Below are 15,952 nucleotides of genomic sequence, written 5' to 3'. Positions count from 1 at the left end.
TAACAAATATGTCTTGGCCATCAGTCTTGACATCGCTAAAGCGTTTGACAGTGCCTGGTGGCCGCTTCTTCTCCATCAACTTNTTACGATTTTCATAGCTTGTTCAACTAACATGTCTTAATTTAACCTCGAAATAATTCTTTTGAATTTAATAAACATTTCATTCATATCAGATTAATAATTCTCTGAATTTTAACAAGAGATATAATTCCGTTGAAGGAAGAACTTCATATTTATGATATGCACCTGTGCTGGCATTGCTCGTAGACGCTGGGGCCTGGCCTCTGAGGCCATGGATGCCATTTACAACCAAATCTTTGTCCCCATAATTACCTATGCCTGTGGCAGCTGGGGATGGTCTACCTGCAGGGTTCACATTAAAAGAAAACTCATCGCAGCACAACGCAAAGCCCTCTTGCACATTACGAGGGCCTATAGAACGACACCCAACTCCTCTCTTCAAGTCCTGGCAAGAAAAATGCCCATTGACAAACATATCTCCCTACAAACTAAAGTTTGGNTCTGTTGTCCGTGGCTGCCCTCAGGGCTCGGTCTGTGGACCAACACTCTGGAACATTTACTTCAACGATTTTCTCCAGCAAGACTTTGGGCACCATGATATAGTGGCCTAGGCCGATGATGTTTTTCTGCTCCTTGGAAGCCGCTCTCGTGCAGCCATTGAAAAAGACGGCAACGCCATACTTGATAAGATCTTAAACTGGGGAAGAAACTACAAGCTCGTTTTTAACGCACAAAAAACTAAATGTGTCGTTTTTAATAGACCTGGCCAGCAGAATCTTTACCTTAGAGTCCCCACCATTAAAATGCGGGGACAAACCATTGCCGTTGAAAAGAAAATCAAGTACCTGGGCATTGTACTCGACCACAGGCTGCTGTGGAATGCTCACGTTGAATACATCACCGAGCACACAGGACACATCTGCAACACCTTTGCTAGCATTGCTCGTGGACGCTGGGGCCTGGCCTCTGAGGCCATGGATGCCATTTACAACCAAATCTTTGTCCCCATAATTACCTATGCCTGTGGCAGCTGGGGATGGTCTACCTGCAGGGTTCACATTAAAAGAAAACTCATCGCCGCACAACGCAAAGCCCTCTTGCACATTACGAGGGCCTATAGAACGACACCCAACTCCTCTCTTCAAGTCCTGGCAAGAAAAATGCCCATTGACAAACATATCTCCCTACAAACTAAAGTTTGGCATCTTAAATGGGGCAGCACTATCCATACAGCTACACAGGAAATTAACCATCACGACCTCGAGTGCGCCATCCACTTCTCTCGTTCCAATCACCCTGCTATCCCTAATAAATTAAACTTCTTCCAGCCTGAGCATACCGATTTAACAGTCTATACTGATGGGTCTAAATGTAACAATAATGTTGGTAGCGGTTTTGTCGCCTACCTAAACAACACCGAAATTGCGTCTGAGCGGTACAGACTTGGTGCAGACTGTACCGTCTTTCAGGCGGAAATGTACGCGATAAGCATGGCCGTGGCTTGGACTGCCTCGAACTATGATTCCCAGACTGTTACTATCATCACCGACAGCGAGTCCTCTATTGCAGCCTTAAAAAACCATTGTGACCACCCCATCTCCACCAGCATCCATAGTGACATCAACAAATCCAGCAACATTTACTCCATCTACTGGACTCGTGCCCACCAGGGCACTCTCGGTAACGAGAGGGCCGATGAACTCGCAAAGAGCGCCTGTGAAGACAACAACCTTCCAATTGTCTACAGCAAGATCAATATTAAAACTATAAAAAACATCATTCGCAACGACCTCCTCGATCTTTGGCAGGAGGACTGGGACAGACAAAATCATCCCATCACCCATCAACTCATTCCTAACATCAAGACCTTCCTTGCTATCCCCTGGTATAGACCGACCCAACGTACCAGCCAATTTCTTACCAATCACGGACGCTTCTATTCCTACCTGGCTAGATTTGTTAACTCTCCAACCTTCAGCTGTTCCCTTTGCGATGTCGAAGACGGCTGCCTTCACTATCTACTCACCTGCCCAATGCTTGAGCTTGAGAGACACCTTCTTCGCACCTCCATGGAGACACATGGTTATCACTGGCCTGAAAACCTCCACGGAATTATGAACAATAGTGACACCTATGCTGCACTACTTCACCTCATTGACATGTACTTTAAAAGGACTACTGTTGCTGCTTTCAACTGAAACCTCACTTACTGTGTTCTGTGCCTTTATTGCACATCATCCTGATATTATGTATTTTTATAACTGTATCACTAACCTCAGCATCTCATATCACTTATTTTCGCATCACTGTAATGATATGTAATTATCTATATGTATATTTTGTACAAATTATATGTATGTATAATTCTTCTTACTGCTATGTACCCATTAATTTTATTGTCTCATATTTCATACCTTTATATCTTTATACTTTTATATTTTCCCATTTTTCCCTATTCCCTTATTATGTATTTTATCCTACTAAATGTATCGTTATTATGTAACCATCAACTCCGCTTTTCACCTGGCTATATGTATATAGCGCCAGGATTTGTTGTACTCCAACAAGTTGTAAATAAAATAAAAATGAAAATGAAAAAATGTGTTTTGAAAAAGGCACTATGACTACTCGTAGGTACTCTGAGTTCTACGGAAGCTTCCTGGAATGTTCTTAAGCGTTCTTAAGCTACAACTTCTTTAAGTGAATGTTAATAAATCTTCTCATACAGCTCTGCTTATCAAGGATACTTGAAACCCAAAATATTAAAAAATAATTAAATTTGCAAATGTTTGAAGTGGAATGCCACAGACCATATACAGACACATTAGAACGATGCATGGAATCTTTGGTTTCCTTTCACAACCTTCCACGAATTAAGTTTTGTCCTCGTTAAGAAATGGAAATTTATATCTGGAAAGCTGATTTATAATTTTAATTCATAGTTAAAATAATTATTCGGTAATTAAAAGTGATTGTATTCTATCCTAATTCGCTGCAATGATGGCATTTGAACTCTTCTTGGAGTCTCAGTTCTCATAATTATGACTCGTCAAAGCGAGATTATGTAATAATTTAACATTATGATTATATGACACACCATACAAATATCAATAAATAATGTTACACCCTTTATTTCTATTTAACGAAGACATTTCACATAGTTTACAAATCTAGCGAATTACACAAAATTAATTACTTTTTCGGCTGTTATATACAGCAGAGAGAACGTATGGCGATAGATCAAAAATGAGCCATCCCCAAGATTTTTACATTTTTGAATTTGGGTGTTTGAAATGAAAAAGAATTTGGGTGTTTTTTCTGAATGTATGCATCCAGTTTGCGTGTGCGTTTTGTCTGGTTGCACGAATTTGTCCATCCACTTTAATAATTCCTGTGTCTTTAGTCGAATATTTCTGAAATTTTGCATACAGGCAATAATGCTATTAAGTTTTCGTGATTAAAGGCTGCGGATAGTAGAGTGTTTACTTAATGAAGACTCTTTATTAGCATTTACAATTTTTTATAATGAAAATCCTCTTTATCTTCAAAATTAAGCTTTTGCCATTTTATACTGATTAATAATATCAAAACTTTTAAAACAAAACTTAATAAGAGATGACGCCACGCACAATTTCAACTTTTTTTGCCTGGAAAGTTACGCAACTCGTCGATGAAATTTAAAAAAAAAACTTTTTCCAGTTTTTGGAAACCCGTCTCCTAGTTTTTAAATTTTAGCCTTATTTTACCGAATTTGTTCTCTGAATTAAAAAATTCGCGCTATTTCTTGACAAGTTGTTCTCATATTCACCATAATTTTTCCCTTAAGTGTAAGTATATTTTATTTATTTTTCTAAATAATTATATAAATTACTTTTGTGAATTAAACAATTAAATTAAACAAAATAAAGTAATTTGAATCACATGTTCTAAATATTAACTTCTTACCACCCAGCTCCCATTGTGGTCATAAATGACAGGGATAAAGGTTTTTTTATTCATGCACGTTTTTGTAAATACCTTAAACCTTTAAAATAATTTTATGTTAATTATAAAATTTTAAGTACATTATACATAAAAATTATATTTACATTATTAATGAAATGATTTAATTTTATATTTAAAAAATTTAAGAATATAAAATTAATGTAATTTTATCATATTAAACTGTTTAAATTTCAAGTTTAAATATTAAATAATAAAAATTTTAAAACAATTTAAAATATTTTTTATATTTTTAAGTATTAAATAGTTGTTTTGTTTAATATCAGATGGCAGCATAATCAGCACAACCGGCGATTTGCTTCTTTTTCACCCCTCCGAGCTTTTCTGTGATTAACGCATCCCACGATAAAGGAGTTTCAATTGAATAATGTAATCAATACAATTTATTTATTTCAAGAGTTTTAAAATTTTTTATTGGCTTTATTTTACTTTTCCGGCTGTTAGATAACAGTGGAAAAGTATGGCGGTCGGTCAAACGAAGACCCCCAATTTTTTACATTTTTGGGTTCTGTGGACCCAAAAATGCCTTGAAACTTCGAGCATGAAAAAAAGTTGGGTTTTTTTCCTGTAAGTATGAATAGAGTGTGTGTGGAATAACACGATTTTTTTAATAAAATTAACCTTTTATTTCGAAATGTTTCCCTTAAAAAATGCGCTGTTGTAAACAGGCACTTGCTTCTTTTGGTATGTAGAGTTTAACTCTTTACGATTTTCATAGCTTGTTCAACTAACATGTCTTAATTTAACCTCGAAATAATTCTTTTGAATTTAATAAACATTTCATTCATATCAGATTAATAATTCTCTGAATTTTAACAAGAGATATAATTCCGTTGAAGGAAGAACTTCATATTTATGATATGATTACTTAGTAATGTTTACTGTTTACATATTAATTTTAGATTATAATTTTTATAAATACGTTTGTTTATTAAAATATTATAAGAAATTCGGTGTGGTAAACGGAAGATAACCTATGTAGTTATATAAATCAAATACTATGATATAACGAACATTAAAAGGAAAATCATATAAAGAGTTTGGTTATTTTAATCTACTATTGTCAAGTTTATCGCGATACTCGAATGGTACGAAATGGCAAAATTTCGTTGGTCAAGTAGACACTTAAATTATATTTTGTGCTCGCCAGTAACCTTGTATTATATAATTTTCCTATATGAATGCCACCATACAGGCGAATCCGATAGAAGGAAGGGCCGTTGAGAAACGGGGTTGAGATAATTCGATCAAAAATAGTAGTTGACCCCCTCTTGGAAGATATGATGGTCAACGACCACTAATTAATACTTGTCTACTATTAATATTTGAAAAGTGATTGGTGTTAGACAGGTTGTGATGGCCCCGCACGTAATGGAAGTTGCGAAGTTTATCCTCCGAAAAACTTCGTATCAAACTTGTTTAAATAAAAAAAATCATGTAAAAATGCTATAATAAAGTGTTTAAATTTTTGCAACAGATTGTATAAACTACGTGGGTAGTATGTTTTCGTAAACATTGCGTTTATAGAAAAATTATTAAGCTGCAATTTGAAAAAACTGTAGACCTTAAATTTCCACTGTCCTTCCTATGACTGTCTGTCTTTTCTTAATCTCGAGAAAGAATTAGATAGATGAAAGTCGAGAGCAGATGTGGAAAGCGTAAGGATAAGAAGCCCAGATTAACTATACAAGGACTTCCAATTTGGAACGGAAGTCACGTTACTTCGATCCAAATTTTCCCCTGAACGAAGTTAGATAACCGACACGATCTATTGTTAAAGGAAAAGTATGATGTACAGATGCCAGACACCACTAAAAGTGTTGAGAAAATTTTGACGCAAAGTTACAGCACGGCATTTTGACATCATAATAAATAATCGCTGGTTAGAATTAGTTTAGTTTATTTGTTACGGCAATGAGAAATGTAAGCGATCTGCTGAAGAGGATGCATCCCGAGAAGACTTTTATGAGAAGCTGGACCTTATTTAGGTGTTATTAACATAAAGAAAACCCGGAAAAATCTACGTGGCCAGCCCGTTGGCCACGCCATAACCCACGACCAGCCTTCGGTGATTTTATGCGCTCGGCTACTGTAGGACGCTTATTAGAATTAAGAAGTACCGTTCAGAAATGAAAAAACTCCAATCGTTAGATATGGAAAATTAAATATTTATATAATTACTATAGAATAGACTCTTCGCAGAGTAACACTTTCGATTTCACGCAGGCAAGTGCTACATGCTACCTGTCTCAGTAATGATATAGCGCAACTGTTTCACGCTATATCATTGTCGCAGTAATTAAGTGTATATACTATATATTTTTAAAAATTATATTCTCTTTTGTAAGAATTATATTTAGTTTATTATTTTGTTAAATTTTTGCCAATAGATGGCGCTACGTGCAAATAAGCAAATTGAATTTAAATGGAAATTAATTAAATTACAGAAATTCAATAGATATTTTAGGATGTGATGTACGACATTATTTAAGTTAGAAGTATTTGAACGTAAAAGCCGAGTTTCGTAGTAATTGGTCGAACGGCCTAGGAGTGTATAGCGAACAAACAAACAAACAAACGTTTTATATATATATATATANATTAATACAAAAGAAGAAAAAAAATATATATATATATATATATATATAACGTTTGTTTGTTTGTTCAAATACTTCTAACTTAAATAATGTGGTACATCATATATAGATGAATTATTTAATATAGCAGATTTAGGCGCAATTCAAAAAATTTTACTTTATTCGTGTAAATGTAAATAACATATTTTAAATGATAAATCAAAATTACATCCAAACTTTTAGATTTCTTGGAATAATTAAAATTATATAAAATAAATTAAATAATAACAAAGTATATTTTAAAATAACTTCGACCATAAACTGTGATGTAGAATATTTCTTATGCGACAGATATTCGAATATTATAAAAAACAGGTTTATTTCGATATTTAATGGCTATTTATTTTGGATGTTTATGGTAAAAACAAGCGTCACAGTTTAATTATCACAATAAGATTATGTTAAGAAAATAGCGTGTTTATTGTCGGACAGGATCAAGATGTTCTTGATAGCAAATACGATTCTACTCGTGTCACAGATAATACAGCTGACATAAATAAGTATGAGATTTTTTTCAACCCTCGATTGTCCATAAAACAAAGACAAGTGTAAATAACAAAATGAATTTATTACCAAAAGTTAGGTACTGTACAAACATGCTTAATTTTCGACATAATCACCGTGAAGATTAAGGCATTTGTCATATCTGTGGACGAGCTTTGCATCCCCTCTTCATAGAATGTTGCCGCCAATGACTTGAGATTGGCCTTAACGTTGTTTTGAAGATCGTCATTAGTCTCGAACCTCTACCCTCCTAGCCACGTTTTCAGTTCAGGAAAGTGGTGGAAGTCGCTCGGCGCTATACGCTGATTGCTTAAAAAAGTTCCAAGCTGGGTGGAAGTCTGAAAGGTGAAAGTCTTCACACTTTTAATGAGCATGCTGTCACTTTATATATTACGGCCCTAAGAATTTCCAAGCTTTTAGATTAACGAAACCATTAATCCGAAAGGAATATATTGCAAGAAAAGATAGTTCATGCACAAAATTTCGTTTGAATACAATTAATTTTTATATTTCTGAATCCTGTCATTGAAGAAATCATAGTCCTTTAATCCTGGGACTAAATAATTCCATTGAAATTATTGTATAGATTTTTACGCATCACCGTAGGATTTTTCAAAGATATTACCTTGTACATAATTTAATATTATAGAAGGAGATATAATAGAAAACTTAGGCATTCATAGTTTCCTACTCCGATAATTATTGTTATTTTTATTAACAAAAAAATTTCTAATACTGATTTTAATCAATAAAGAAACATTATACATATTTTTATCTATTTAAATAAATAAACAATAAAAGATAGCAAAAAAGGATCCGCTAAGGCATAAAAGGGATCTGCTGAGATCTTCTGTGTAGAAATGTATAGCGATACTTTATTATTATTATTTTTTAATGTACAGAGAAGCTTAAACTGTGACCGTTTGATGACAAATTTTATTTTTCAGTAACTGCTTGCTATGATAGACTTAACAATATATTGTTAGTATTGTTATCTTCTATCACTTCTCGAAAGTCTCGTTTTAATTTGTAATGTAAACAAATTATATTAGCAGACAAATTAAATCTAAAGTACAGTATATAAAGTACAGATATCAATTTTACATTACACTTTACTTATTTGTTATAATTAAAATGATAAAATTACATACATAACATAAATTACACGATATCAAAGTTCGTTTTAAGAACGACATTGATAACCTCAGATGTTGATTTTGATCTAACATCGTACATGTTTATAAAACATAAAAATCCTGACTTATATTTTAGTTTAGAACAGAGAACAAGATGTGGTTTGCTGTGTTATGTGCATTTCTTTCTTTGTCACTTGTGGAGAATTCTCAACTCAAGATACACATTCCTCGTTCCAGCTCCGGAAACTATCCACGTCTTCGTCTCAATCAACAGTTTCCATCTCTAAATGAGTTCACGATTTGTTCATGGATCAAACCGCACTTGATTCAAAGAGAATTTTCGACAATTTTTTCCTACGCGACCACTCGATCCAACAATGAATTTGCTGTGTGCCTTTCAAACAAACATGGAAACGTCAAAGTAGGTGTCAATATCGCAAAAAGTTATATGGAAATGCAATGCCCAAATGCAGAATGGAGAGTGGGTGAGTGGTACCACCTTTGCGTTTCATGGTTTAGCACAAATGGACATCTGCAAGTATACAAGAATGGGCATCGGTGTTATAACAATAGCGTTAAAGAAATTTTTGCTGAAGGCAACCATGTTAAAGGAGGAGGTGTATTTGTTGTCGGGCAGGATCAAGATGATCTCGATACTAAATACGAAGCTGATCAAGCGTGGATTGGTGATATAGCGGACATAAATATGTGGGACGAAGTTCTAACAGAAAGACAAATGATAGAAGCTGGTAAATGTGAGGGGAAAAGGAAGAAAGGAAATATTATTGGTGGATTGAGAACTTCTATGACAGCTTTAGGTATTTCTATATCGGAAACTGAACTCTGTCTGCCTTAATTAAAAACTGATGAGTTATTAGGTAAGAAGATAAGACTACTACAAAGAATATGAATTTAAGTTCAATACGTATTATAATATTGTATATGAAACTTCCTATTAAGCAATTTTTCTTGATAAAATTTAATTTTATTAATTTACAAGCTTATGTTAGGAGTTTACACATGCTTTATATAACATGCTTTACTCGTTACTGAATTTTTTAAAATTATATGAAAAAGCAGAATAAAAATGTAATGTACAAATATTTTCTTTTGTTTTCGTTATAAATAATTACAGCGATGCTTCAAAAGTCCAGATTCGGCCGCCTAAAAAATAGATAGTAACCTTTTGAATGTAATTTCTTGTTGTTCTTTCGGCCTTGCTTTGTTTATGTTCTAATAAACATTTAGAATTTGTAATTTTTTAATTTTGAAATTATGATTAGTGTACTTTATATAGTATACTTTATAGTTCTGTAAATTATATTTTGAATCTGTAAGTATTGCTGTGAAATACTGGCTTGAACTTAGATCATCCAAATTTGAATTGCTGTGTATTTGGAGTTTACAGTACTTGTTTGTTTGTTTAAGTTACGACAACGCAATACTTAGGCGATCTGCCTAAGGGTATGTATAGAAAAAGTATAGAAAGCTTACGGGCCAGAAATCCAATTAGCTATATACGAACTTCCGGTCCGAACCGGAAGTTACGTTATTTCAATTTAAAAATTTTCTCATGAACGAAGTTAGATGATTCCATTGNTTTTATTTTATAAATGATTTGTGTGAAGTCTTAAATAAAACAGTTTATTTAATTATAAAATTCGCTAGATATCTAGAATTACATTTTATTCTATATATCTGTCTGTCTGTCTGCCTGTCTTTCCTTAATATCGAGAACGGAGTTAATGAAAGTCTAAATGAGAAATGGGGGAAAACTTAAGAACAGGAGCCCGGATTAACTATATAAGAACTTCCGGTCTAGAGCGGAAGTCACATGATTTCAATTCTATTGCCGACTCTATTGTTAATGGAAAAATATGGTGTACAGGGGCAAAGGACTACTAATGTGAAGGTGGAGAGCATTGCAGTCCAGCATTATGACGATGTAACAATAAATAATTGCTCGTTACATTATATATATTTTTATCTTTAATCACTATTTCCTTTCATTAATAATTTAAAAAGTAGGCTATTTTCTTCTAATATTACCATTAGATTAAGGTAAATGTCTCAGTAATTTCCAACGTCCAAAAATAGTTGAGTTTACCAATTTTAAAACGAAAAGAAGACTTTATAAATTTACGCAATATATTTTTTTTAAATTTCCCAAATTTTTCATGGGAAGCATTTGAAAATCAAATATTAATATTTAAATATTTTATAATTTATTATTGTTTTACCAAATACCAGATGGCGGCACACGTATTTTCTTAAAACCCAGATTTATTTTCGTTTTATAGAGGATCCATTTTAAACAGGTTTTAGTGTATAATGTAAATTAGTAAAAATTACACTAAAATTTGTTTTTCCTAATTTATATGCTTTTTATTAACTCAGGTATGTCTGTCTTAAAACACACATCAATGTACACATGCATATAATCATACATTTACATACACCTACATACGTATATTGGCGTTCTACCTAATTGAGAAAACACCAAAAGTGCTTCTCAATCCCCAAAAGGTTGAGCAATTTTCTTTTGTATATATGGATGTTAGTAAGTGTGAGGGGAGACACGATTTTGTTTACCTACTTTGAAGCTTAATAATTTCTGTGCCTTTTGTTGAAAGTTTCTGAAATTTTGCAGGGAGAATTAGGGGAATTGAAGTCATTAAATTTTGTGGTAAAGGTCGAGGGGATGGAGAGTTAGAAGCGGTCACGTGTCATATATCGAGTGGAGTCGAAATTACAAGTAACAGACAATTTCTAAACTTTCGATAATGCAAAGAAATCTGAGAAACTTTACTTCCTTAAAAATTCACTAAATACTACCTTAAATAAGGAAGCGTTTTAATAATTATATGATGATAAAACTGACTCCATCATGGGAATATCGTTTGAAAGATCTTACTCTTTTAAAATACGATATATACTGATTTCATACAATAAATTCTTTTTCTTACGGCATATTTTACTCGTCTTCTGCAAGTATAATCAACCATCAATTCAATAGAACTTAAGTATTCACTCCTGTATATTGGACATAAGTTTGACAAACATCAGTTTTTTATGCTTCATACAATTCTCACTAAATGAAAATTCCAGTAAATCCTATCGAAATTATTCCATTATTGATTAATGGTTTCTGACATCCTTCACTTTAAAAATTGTTTTTTTAAATAATTTATCAATTACTATGTTGGCTCGCGATTTTAATGCATGCAATGATTTATATACTAACACTTAAGCATCATAGAAAGATCATTCTAAATATCGAAAGCTTCTCTATCATATCTATACTCATTTAATCAACAAAGTATATTGCGGAAAAAAATAGCCATAAATGTGAAAAAAATTTATTTATATCGTTCTTGCATAGAGCAAAATAGAGTAAAGAACTTAAACATTTTTTCTGCATATTTAAAACATTACGCATTTAATTTTCTAACCCACAAATTTAACTTTTCTAGCTTTTATGGCTGCAAAGATTTTCTTAGTTATATTTATATCAATCTTTTCTGCAATGTCGCTTTCTATAAAAAGAATTGTCATGTCTGTCAAACGCTTTTTTGTCATATTTGCTCTCAGGTGAACTTCAGACAAGATTCCGCTGATACAATAGAAAGAGGTAGCAAAATTCTTATAGCTATAAGTACTTGTAATTTGGGGAAAACTTTCATATATTTTTGTCAGATAATAAAAGAGACTTGGCTGGAACAGAAAGCCTGGTCTTATCTTGTAATTCAGACGATTTGATATCTTATTGAACAGTAAAAATTTCAACTGTCAAAGTATTTTTCAAATCTGAGCATTCCTGTATCTTATTAGTATCAGAATAATCGAAGATACTTCATAAAAATCTAGGTGTTTGATAGTAGATTGCAATGTATCAAATCAAGTTTTACGCGAAAAAAATTATATTTTTAAAAATTACAATATTATTTTGATTATTTTAGTGTAATCTTCGTGCATAGTCCTGCCGCGAGTTGCTAAGTGTATGGAAAATGTATGAACTTAGATCAACGAGTAGAATATCTAGCAAATTTACTATATGATTATATAGAAAACATTGTGTTAAAAGTAATATATTTAAATTATAATATTTAATTACGTGCATTAATTAAAACTAAAAAGATAAACACTGTTCGTGGTACTGGAATTGAACTAATCAATTTTCTCGAATTCATCTGAGTAAATTAATATAGATTTAAATTAAGGAGTAATTAGAATTTTCAAGTAAAAATTTCGATTAATTTCTATTCATTTTATCGTTACAGTATTAACTTTTAAAAAATTTTTACTAATTTTATTCAATGTATACAAGAGATTGATTGTATTTTAATTTGTAATTAGTGTTATATCTTTTTATTTTATAAATGATTTGTGTGAAGTCTTAAATAAAACAGTTTATTTAATTATAAAATTCGCTAGATATCTAGAATTACATTTTATTCTATATATCTGTCTGTCTGTCTGCCTGTCTTTCCTTAATATCGAGAACGGAGTTAATGAAAGTCTAAATGAGAAATGGGGGAAAACTTAAGAACAGGAGACCCGGATTAACTATATAAGAACTTCCGGTCTAGAGCGGAAGTCACATGATTTCAATTCTATTGCCGACTCTATTGTTAATGGAAAAATATGGTGTACAGGGGCAAAGGACTACTAATGTGAAGGTGGAGAGCATTGCAGTCCAGCATTATGACGATGTAACAATAAATAATTGCTCGTTACATTATATATATTTTTATCTTTAATCACTATTTCCTTTCATTAATAATTTAAAAAGTAGGCTATTTTCTTCTAATATTACCATTAGATTAAGGTAAATGTCTCAGTAATTTCCAACGTCCAAAAATAGTTGAGTTTACCAATTTTAAAACGAAAAGAAGACTTTATAAATTTACACAATATCTTAAAAATATTTTTTAAAGTGAAATGTTAAACAGATTTATTTTTTAAATCTATAAACTAAACAATAAACTTTGTCATAGGAATAAATCCATTTTTGAAAACAAAAATGTATTTATTGTCATTTATTTGATATATTACGTGTAGAAAATATGTCGATTTTCTATATTATTCACTCATAATCTCAATTTTATATTTCTACTTTATTTTATTCCATATATAAAATTACTGTAGTTATGCATAATTTTATTTTCCTGGCAACAGAGGGAAAATATTCCGGTTAGTCAAAAATTGACCCTTAAGATTTTTTACATTTATGGACTCAGTGGACCTTAAAACGTCGAGAAATGAAAAAAAAAAATTGGTGTTTTTGGTTTCTTGTATTTATGGATGTTAGTGTGTATGAAAGTATCATTTTGTTCACCTCATTTCAAGCTTAATAACTGCTCTCCCTTTTGTCAAAAATTTCTGAAATTTTGCAGGGAGATTCTTATATTGGAGACATTTATGCTATTAAATTTCGGCTATTAAAGATTAAGAAGATAGAAAAATAGACCGGGATATATGTGACATATCTCGAGTGAGGACTTAATGAGATTTTACTCCTTATTAGCATTTACAATTTTTATAAAACTGGTCTCTATCCTCGAAATTAAGCTTTTTGCCACTTTATAATAATTAATAATCTAAAAAGTTTATTTTTTTTGCCGGAAAAGTTACTCAACTGATCGCTAGATTATATATATATATATATATTATTGTGTCAGGAGTGAAAATGTGAAAAATATTTTGCTTATAATAAATGAAAATGGAATGAAGATAATATATATTTATTTATAATTTAAAATGTTAATTGTTAATATAAGTGCAGATTTTAAATTTAAGTAAGGTTGTGAGATAAATGTTAAAAATTATAATATAAATATTCGAAAAATATGAATGGGTTAACGAATTTTTTATATTAAAATACAAGGATTTATCGTAATATTTAAGAATAATATTAAAAGTTTTAATGAGATTTTAAAATCTCATTAAAACTCATTAAAATACACTTATATGTAAATAAGAAAAAAAATTAATGAATTAATTCAAAAATAGGAAACATTTTAAGTACATCAATTGAAAATTAACACAGTAAAACGAAAAAAAATCTATTTCTTAATTTCTTTAATTAACTTTTTAATTATTTAATAAAATAAGTTTCGTATAAATACTTTTTAAAGCAAGACTTTGTTAAAGTTGTAAGTTTTAATTAATTCTGTGTTATGTTTTAAGCGCTTATAAACTACAAATGGATACACTTGCTAATTAATATTTCGTGTTTCTAAATGTTATTATATATTAAATACAAGCTTATAATATAATTTACACATTATAATAGGTTTTATTAGAAATTAATGTAATTTGAATGAATGGAGAAGAATTAAAGATTAATTAAATTAATATTACTGATACACGAAACTATCGATTAAATCCATATTCTTAATTGGGAAAATTTAATTTAAATAATGAATATATTTTTATAGTTGATTAATATTATAATATAATTGATTTACTAGCGGAGTTGCTTACTTTTTAGGGTGTGGAGAATTGGTTAGGTTGAGAGAGGTTAATAAAAACACTGGTCTAAGTAACTTAAATGTAATTTATTGACTCGAGGATTTACAATATGAAACTGCAAAACACCAAAAAAATTTCTCAGTCTAAAGTTAAGATGGGGTGTAGGGGTGTTTTGAGGGTGAGACTTCGAAGATTATTCATGCTAAATTTAGTGCAAATATGTTAAACGATATAGCATCTTTTACCTAATAAACGTACATAATAAGTTAAGAGGAGTGAACTTTAGGGTAGGGACCCCACAGCATTTAATACAGGGTGTCACGGAATATTCATGCCAAATTTGATGCGGATACGTTGAATGGTATAAGACCCTTTACCTAACAAACATATACGTACATATTTTGACTTATATAAATATATTTCTTCGTGTTTTATAGTAGAAATAATTATAAACTTACTTAAATTCTTAATAAGAAATTTAGACAGCTTGAAACTTCATAAAATATTCGGCTGTATTGCAAACACTAGAAATAGCAATACATGTATTAAGAAGATTCTACTTGTGTGTAAGCGGCTTAAGTGCTTATAAATTAATCTTGAATAGTGATTATTGGCTTCCGGATTACAGATTTTTTTTTCATGATGTTTCTCGTGTTGTAGTGAAAGTTGACATCTTTATCTAATTCCTGTAAACATTAATATATTTTATATATTAGGCTAAATATTTTATAGGGTATAGAATATTTAAAATAAAAATAATGAAATTTATAATCTTTTAATTACTATTATATGATTTAATGCAACACTTCTTTACACTGAACGGTAATTACAATGCGTAGAAAAGTGCTAAATGATGTAAATAATTACTCATACAAGAATACTCTGTTAGTAAACAAGATTTTGATAAATTAATTAAGGTAATATTCCTAGTATAATATCAGTTAATTTTGTTATACAGTAGAACCTCGATTATCCGCCCTAATTGGGGACTGGGGTTGGTCGGATAATTGAAAAGTCGGATAACCGAAAAGTATGAAAAAATCCATTATTAGTGTAGTATATTATTATATCCCATGTAATTAGTATATTAGTATATCGCTATTAACCTATTTTGCGTTGAATTTTCATCGATGTTAAGCCTAACAAAAATTTTTTAAAATAATAATCGTCGCTATTGTA

General features: G+C 31.1%; 2 protein-coding genes across 2 annotated transcripts; both read left to right on the top strand.

Annotated features, from left to right (window-relative positions):
* The first annotated feature begins 824 nt into the window (after positions 1–824).
* LOC111635190 lies at positions 825–2,219 on the top strand. The gene has a single exon (XM_023380081.1). It carries the CDS (start codon positions 825–827, stop codon positions 2,217–2,219), a length of 1,395 nt encoding a protein of 464 aa, XP_023235849.1.
* Positions 2,220–8,391: 6,172 nt separating this feature from the next.
* On the top strand, positions 8,392–9,510 carry LOC111635196 (C-reactive protein 1.4-like). The gene has a single exon (XM_023380089.1). It carries the CDS (start codon positions 8,454–8,456, stop codon positions 9,153–9,155), a length of 702 nt encoding a protein of 233 aa, XP_023235857.1. The 5' UTR covers positions 8,392–8,453; the 3' UTR covers positions 9,156–9,510.
* Positions 9,511–15,952: the final 6,442 nt, after the last annotated feature.

This window comes from Centruroides sculpturatus, unplaced genomic scaffold, assembly GCF_000671375.1.
Source record: "Centruroides sculpturatus isolate CEXI.00-Female unplaced genomic scaffold, Cexi_2.0 scaffold946, whole genome shotgun sequence".
Lineage (NCBI taxonomy): Eukaryota > Metazoa > Arthropoda > Arachnida > Scorpiones > Buthidae > Centruroides > Centruroides sculpturatus.
This window is presented reverse-complemented; position numbering and strand designations above follow the sequence as displayed.

What these genes read in the sequence shown, in the direction of transcription:
- LOC111635196 (XM_023380089.1), top strand. Translation starts at nt 8,454, where the DNA reads ATGTGGTTTGCTGTGTTATGTGCATTTCTTTCTTTGTCACTTGTGGAG.
- LOC111635190 (XM_023380081.1), top strand. Translation starts at nt 825, where the DNA reads ATGCGGGGACAAACCATTGCCGTTGAAAAGAAAATCAAGTACCTGGGC.